Here is a 7,656-nt window from a genome sequence, read left to right as displayed (position 1 = left end):
CATTTCTTGGTATTTTTTCATGAAACTTCACACTGGAGTAGATTGGGTATCCATGTTTGATATCCTAATATTCTAGTTTTTTTTATTTTGCCTGGTATTTTTTGAATTTGATATTCATATAGGAGGGTGGAGCACCCAGGAGTTCTTGTGCATTTTCCATCCATCGTATCTTTTTCATCATTGAGTGCAATAGAGCACTATATTCTTGGATGAACACTACAGTCTTTTTCAGTTCATGACTTGCCGCATCATTTTAGCTGTACCGGTCGATGGGGAAAAAGAACAGATGAATGGATTTGCCGCATCATTTTAGCTGTACCGGTCGATGGGGAAAAAGAACAGATGAATGGATTTTCATTTTGAAAAAAAATGTAGAATAATACACCCACCGAGATGAAACTACAACTATATGTGGCCGTCCCATGCAGCTTTGTCTAAAAAACATCACCCTTCCTTTCAAATGCTTCCTTGTTTTTTTTCCTCAGGCTTGCCGCTTGGTGTTTCAAATGCTTCCTTAACTGTATTATTAGAGGATAAATTGTGCAAGGCCTGAAGATTCAGCTTAATGCACAAAGCCATGAAATCAGATGGTATAGGAAAACAAACATGAGTTATGTTTTTTTTTGCGGGAACCATGAGTTAGGTTGGACCGAATAAATCTAGACCATGCGAAAAATAGACCAATTGGATGAGAAAAAGTTAGAACCTATGTTGCACCTTATAATTATTGACACCCTAATTACCCTCTTAATTGCACAATTACTCTTTTAACATTTTACAAAATGACTTCCTTTCTTTCTTGGCGAAAAAATGATTTCCTTTACATCTCCTTGATGTTTTAATACCATCACATTATATTTTATTAATTTACAACGTTAATTCACGATTTGCAAAAAAAAAAACTCCATCACATGGTTCTCTGGAACCCTGCTCTCGGTTGCATGTGTGAGCACATATTTCCTGAGATACACATCACGTCTTTTTCGTGGGCATTATATGCTAAACACATGCATTGCACATACACTGTCACTAGTAAGGACCATATGCAAATGGTCCTTATCTTTCATTCTCACATCGCAGAAAATCAATGGAAATGGTCATTCCAAAGAACTTATTCTACAATCTATTTGGTCAGAGTTGGATTACATGTGTTGGTGCACGACATCACTTTATATCGACTAAATGAATTGATTAGTTTAAATATTATGCAGACCCCATCTTTTCAAGTAATTTTTGTCTTGCTTTGTGAAAACTGCAGGCTTGTTTAGTGGTTCAGGTATGCCTGCACCGCAAGAAACCCAGTTGACCTTTTGGTGACCCACGCAGATACTTTCCTCTACCCCGCAAGAAAAAAAAGATACTTGTACTAGCTCCTAGATTTAGGCTCCACAGTCGTTGTGAACACAGCAGAAAAAGTGGGAAAGTTGAGCCGAAAGAAACACGGCAGAATCGTCTACTTCCGATCTTTATGCTGCAGCCCAGTTTCAAATGCACGCCCTCGGATGTTTCAGAAATTGTGTACGCATGCCCCATTGTTTCGCTACTAGTATTAACGTTCCTGCTTGAGACTTGAGAGCACATCGTATTGCACAAAGGGTTGTGATAAAAGGGTCCATACCCACGATTGAGAGTATTGGGTCCGATGAATTGAACAAATAATTTGATGTTTAAACCTTTTTTGTTTCAGTAATGTTAAAATCTGACATCAGATTCATATTTTAAGCATGACAAATCCGACGTTCGAGATTGTCGTGAGCATAGCAATTGTCTTCAACAAACATGTCAAATCCTGGCAAAAAATTAAGCATGCCAAGGTTGTGTCATGCTTGCTGAAGAAAATTGTCATGCTCGCGAAAATATAATTCGTCGTCACGGGACGTTAGATTTGCCATGCTTAAAATACGGCGTCAGATTTATAGTGAAATCCTTTTGCTTTGCACTAGCACGTTTGGAATGGAAGGAGAAAAAAAACTAGGCTATGGTCCCTTACTCCACCAATATCGGGTAGGGCGAGGTCAATCGTGCAAAACCTCCCCACCCCGGCAGAGCTACAAACTCTGTCCCGTCTCCGGCGCCCGTCAGCTTTCACACACACACACACACACACACGGAGACGGCTTGGGAGGAAGGAAGGAAGGGAGGAAGCAGAAAGGAAGGAGAGAAACAAGGAAACGGAAAACAACTCCTCGGCCAAAGTTGTTACGCGGACCCGAATTCAAACCCTTTTATACGTTGCCGCTAGCCGACCGACCGACCTCTCCTCCTCCTGCTCCACAAATTCCTTCCTTCCTTGCCTCCGGCGCCTGCCATACCCATCACTTCATATCTTCCTCTATGCCCAAGGAAAGTATGGCGAGTCCCACCTTTAAACCCTTTCTGACCGATTGATCCCGTATAAAATACTTGCCTTCATCCGTGCGCGTTGCCGCCATGGAAAGGGGCGACATCACAAGCAGAGGCGGCCTTGTCTGAGACAGAGACGGAGAGAGACCGAGTAGGAGAGGTTTGGATCGGACGACGGATGGGAGAGGGAGGCTGCGTCTTGCGAGGAAGACATTAATGGCGAGAGAGACCCAAGACAGGTGTTAGTTTGGAGCAAGTGCTGCCGTCTCTGTTGGCCTCGGCTTCCACAAGTTCTCGGTGTGGCGAGAAGACGAGCAGGAGGATATGCTTGCAAGGGAGGCCGCGTCTGGAAGATAAGTTTCCGATTGGGGTAAGCATATATATATACGATATGTTTATCTTCATTCTGTTCTCCTCGTTGATTTTCCCTTGGATTCCAGTTGAGTTCCTCTCTTTTCTTGAGTTCTTGGGCGGTGAGTCGAATTTCTTCTCTGATAGTACTACTATTTCCTAGTACCTCAGGTGGGAGTTACTCTGTTCTTTTTTGGGTCAGTTTGGTGTAAAAATCCAAGAGGGTTTTACATAGCATAGGATTACTATGTATGATGAAGAGTTGCAGCACGATCGAGGATGAAGGGTTCCACTTGAAAGCGATAAAAGACTCTGAATTACTTGTGATCCTCCCTTTGCTCTGCATGTTTTTTGGCTTATTTTTGGCTTCTCTGAAGAAATTCAAGGACGCCGGCGCATTCTTGCACAATGCACTTTTCTCTCACTAGTTTTTTTTCTCACTTTCACCAGGTAATTGAGTAAGTATAAAATTTAATCAGCACAGTGATTGGCATCGTAAATTCGTAATCACAAACCGTGATGATTTTTTTGATTTGCAATATTCGCATGTAAATTGCCATATCTCCGAGACCAGGATCCATCGTTATCTAGAAGAACGGTGCAGTAATAGTACTCGAATTAATGGCATGTCCAAAGCCTGCACAATTTCTTCGTCTGACTCAGAAACCGGTAATTAAAACTAGCCACACCACCACAGGCAAACCCAAGGCGTTGAAAATATGGCGAGGAAATCAGTTTTCTCCAGAAATTAGGCAAAAGCAAGAAACTGACGCGCACAGGCCGAAGATGAGATATCTGTGCTGCACATTCTCGTGACTAGACCAGAAATTAGGCCGACGAGGAAGACGAAGCTGACATGCCTAGCCGGACTAGAAGCCTGACATGACATGGAAATCACTCACTCACTGCCAGGTTGATCTGCGGATTGTCACCGCACATGCAGAAATCTAGTCGGGTTCTATCTTCTTGGGATCCATTGCTTTTGGTCTCTTCTTCTGATCGAATGCCTTTTGGTTTCTTCTTCTTCTTCTTCTACCTTCCCACGTCGGGGTTGAGATTGGAGGGTAACGCTTGGAGCTTTTCTCATGGCAGCTTGCTGACATGGAACCGAGGAGGCTTGGACGGTTAGTGTTTCTGCTCTGCTGCGTTGCGGCCGTCACATGCAGTCTGCACGCGGGAGCTCAGGCCCAACCCACTCTACGACAACAATCCCAAGGCTCACCCCACAATGGAGCAGGTGAGTGGATAATCCTCATCTACCACCTCATGAAAAGCTTATGAATGTTTTTTACCTTCCCAGTAACATGCAAATAAGTGTGCCTCTGATGTGTTCAAAAAAAAAAAGTTTGCCTGTGAGGTAATTGATCGTTTTGCCTGTGTTGATCAGTGCGTAGGGTGTTGTCGGAGACGGCGAACAGATCGCACAGCGACCTTTCGAGAAGGACGAGAAGAATCGATCCTCTTGATGGCTTGAGGAAGTATGAGGGAGGGTTCAACATCACAAACAATCATTACTGGAGTGTAAGTTCTCTTCTTTATCTGAATACAATTGAAGAGCCATACACACTGCTTTCTGTAATCAGATAGACTGACTTGCTCACAAAACTACTTTTTTTAATAACAGAAATGACTGCTTTTGCAGTATCATGTTCATTCATTTTTGCAGTAACATTGATGTAGCTTATGTTAGATGGAGTTGACTGAACAAAGTGAGAGTGGTAAACCATATGCATCCATCGGCGATTAAAACTGATTGTCCTGTGTTTACTTTTTCAGTCGACCATATTTACAGGTAGATCTGGATACATCATTGGTGCATTATGGCTTATTGCTGGTATCATTTTTGCGGGCTTCCTTCTTGCCTCGAAGATTTTCTTCGCCAAAAGTAACGAAAGAGAAAGAGACGGTGTCATCGATGATTTTCTTGACAGATGCCATCTTGTGTCTGTCATACTTATCATTCTTCTTGCAGTTTTTGCCATGTAAGTTTCAGCTCAGCGGTAATTCTATCAAATTCTCACATGATATGCAACCATTGCAAACCCAAAAATCTTCGTAGAAATGTTGTGACTCATCTGCTGCCACGCTTTATTTGCAGAGTTGCATCGGCGATCGCGCTTCAGGGCGCCGTACGATTTCATTCTAGAGCAGAGTCCATCAAAGATATCGTCGGGAGGACAGCGCTTGAAGCGACAGCGACGATTTACAACATCACAGGAGCCATTGAGAAGATGCAGAACATATCGAAGCTATACAACATTAGTAGCCAATCCTTTGATCATCTGAATTCCACGGTAAAGGCACTGAACTCTGAAGCCGTGGAAATTCAGGCGAAGGCCGAAAAGAACATGCGCTTGGTCAGCAAAGGCATCAACACATTGTAAGAATCTTTTTACATGATAAGCATGGTAGATACTATACTACATTATTAGTTCTTGAATCTTATGAAACCTCGAAATCATCATGGGAACTAATACAGCTGATAATTTTCAGAGAACTTGTCATCATTTTAACCGTGACGCTGAATCTTGTCGCGGTCCTTGTCTTGCTAGGTAAGTGATCATGGTGAAATGTTTCTCAGTGGGCATAAATTCTCTTACATATTACCTGAAAATGAAATCAACACGTTGCTTCTTTATTGTAGTGGGAAGACCTCTGAGGCTACAGAAGTTGTACTATATGTGAGTACATATCATTTACTTCAGACATCCACCACAATAAGCTGAACAATTTTAGTTCATGTTCTGATGACAGTTATCTGTTTGCAACAGGTGCATAGCCTTGTGCTGGGTACTGACAGTCCTCTTCTGGATGTACTTCGGGCTGTACTACTTCCTCGACAAGTTCGCCGGCGACACGTGTGCGGCCCTCGAGGAGTACCAGCTGAACCCCAAGAACAGCACGCTGGGCGCCATCATACCCTGCAGCGAGAAGATGTCCGGGAGCGTCATCCTGCACGATGTTGGTGCAGGCATACATGACATCATAGACCAGGTAACAAATTCAGACAGACTCTGTAACAAACTCTGAAGCTGCGTTCAGAAGAAGAGCAGACAGAGTTAGCATGATTGTTTCTAAATTAATCATGTTTTCGACAGGTGAATTCGAACATTTACATGATCAAGTCGGAGTACACCGTGAAGCAGCTGGACTACATCTGCAACCCGTTCGCCGGGCCGCCGGGGTACCGGTACCGGCCGGAGAACTGCGCTTCCGGCGCCGCCACCATTGGTGACATCCCTCAGGTAAACAAACAAGCAGCCCCGCGGCAGCAAATGCTTCCAAGAACCAAAGCATCTGGAGAGGAAATCTAATCTTGAACGTTGTTGTTGTGAAGATCCTGAGGAGGCTGACGTGCTCGGAGTTGGGCGGTGGCGCCAACTGCGCGCCGGCCGACCTCTCGTCGGCGATCGACTACGACAAGGTGCAGACCTACACGAGCTCCATCCAGAACGTGCTGGACATCTTCCCGGGCACGGAGCGGCTGGTGAGCTGCGAGCTGGTGAAGGCCGGCTTCGCGGACATCGTGGGCAACCAGTGCGCGCCGCTGCGCCGCGGCGCGCGGGCGACGTGGGCCGCGCTCGCCGCCCTGTCGATGGCCATGGCACTGCTCGTGCTCGCCTCGGCGGCGTGCGGCGGCGTCGGAGGGTCGCGCCACGCCGGCGACGACCGCCACTCGGTGCGGCACCTCACGTCGTCGTCCAACTCGGAGGTATCGGAGACCGAGTTCGCCGAGATGCCGGCCAAGAAGGTGCGAGTGAAGATCGTCGGGCCGTGAGAGGGAGATCAAATTCTTTTTGCTGTGCTCTTTGCTATTTGCAGGTGATAGTTTGGGAGAGAGTATACAGCCGGCGGGAGAGACTGATCCCGGAGAGATCATCCATCGCCGGCGCGCCGTTGACGCGAAATGTTTGGTTTCTTTTCGTGCGTGGTCTGGAGAATCCAGCCATACACATATGCAGTCTTGGTATAGGAGAGGAAAAAGAAGAAATTGGTGTAATCCTGTATATGACCGGCAAAAATGATACTGTTTGTATATAGATTTTTTAATCATGGCCTGATTTATAATCTTACAACGCATATATTTTATTTAGAGCAACTCCAATGGGACGACCCAAACGGACGGCGCATTTGTCCCGGCGTCCGCCCAGTTTTATATTTGGGTCGGCAGTGCGCCCAACGCGCCGACCCATTTCATGTCCGCATTCAGCTTTTAAATAAAAAAGCCCGCGGCCGATCATGCCAGCGGCCATGTCTCATGCCGACACCATGTCAGCGCCGGCATACAATGCCGGCTTCAGAAAATACCACAGTTCATGCTGGCGCACTCGCCAGCCGGCCGACACACATGCCAGCACACAAAAAAGGGCGGGACTTGAGTTCGACCACGCCATCGCGGCTCCCTGGTCATGCCGACACACCTGCCGGCATACAAAAAAGATGGCCCTCGCCACCATAGATCACTCGTCGTCGAACTTGAGCATGTCGGCCTGCATCTTCTCGAACCACGGCCTCTTCCTTGGCGACACGGTGTTGAGATCCACCTTCATGATCTCCACCCCGGTCATCATGCTTGAAGAGCCACTTCTTTCGCCTTTGTCTTGGCGTTGGCGGCCTCGATCTCTAGCATCTTGGCTTGCTTCTCCGCCTCGAGCTCGAACATCTTGGCTTGCTTCTCGGCGTCAAGATCAAGCCTCCTCCTTTGGATCTCCATGAAAGCATCCATTTGCTCCGCCTTGAAACGCTGGCGCTCCTCCTCCCTTGAGTCCTTATTGATCATGCCGTCCACGCTTGCGATCAAGGCGTTGGTGGCCGCATCTCGCTTGTCCTCCTTCTTGGAGTTGGTCTTCCCCCTCGGCCGTGCCGGCTCGCCCTCCCCAACATCCTCCACGGCTTTCTTCCCCCAACGTGCCTTGAGGGCGGCATATTGCGCCTTGAACTTCTCTTCGTCCTTGATGACCC

General features: G+C 46.5%; 1 protein-coding gene across 5 annotated transcripts; it reads left to right on the top strand.

Moving 5' to 3' along the window:
• Positions 1-2,080: 2,080 nt before the first annotated feature.
• On the top strand, positions 2,081-6,767 carry LOC109744700 (uncharacterized). 5 transcript variants are annotated; one of them, XM_073496278.1, is made up of 11 exons: positions 2,757-2,816; positions 3,392-3,679; positions 3,787-3,931; positions 4,082-4,215; positions 4,471-4,676; positions 4,793-5,074; positions 5,188-5,246; positions 5,339-5,375; positions 5,466-5,688; positions 5,793-5,939; positions 6,032-6,767. In XM_073496278.1, exons 2-11 carry the CDS (start codon positions 3,632-3,634, stop codon positions 6,470-6,472), a joined length of 1,722 nt encoding a protein of 573 aa, XP_073352379.1. In that variant the 5' UTR covers positions 2,757-2,816; positions 3,392-3,631; the 3' UTR covers positions 6,473-6,767. The 5 variants fall into 5 exon arrangements, with proteins under 5 accessions (XP_020159458.1, XP_020159465.1, XP_045083331.1 ...); XM_020303869.4 differs by lacking the exons at positions 2,757-2,816; positions 3,392-3,679 and adding an exon at positions 2,081-2,713; XM_020303876.4 differs by lacking the exon at positions 3,392-3,679 and having other exon boundaries at positions 2,726-2,816.
• The last annotated feature ends 889 nt before the right edge of the window (positions 6,768-7,656 follow it).

This window comes from Aegilops tauschii, chromosome 4, assembly GCF_002575655.3.
Source record: "Aegilops tauschii subsp. strangulata cultivar AL8/78 chromosome 4, Aet v6.0, whole genome shotgun sequence".
NCBI lineage: Eukaryota > Viridiplantae > Streptophyta > Magnoliopsida > Poales > Poaceae > Aegilops > Aegilops tauschii.
The sequence above is the reverse complement of the archived record's forward strand: the minus strand, read 5'-3'. Positions and strand labels throughout refer to the sequence as shown.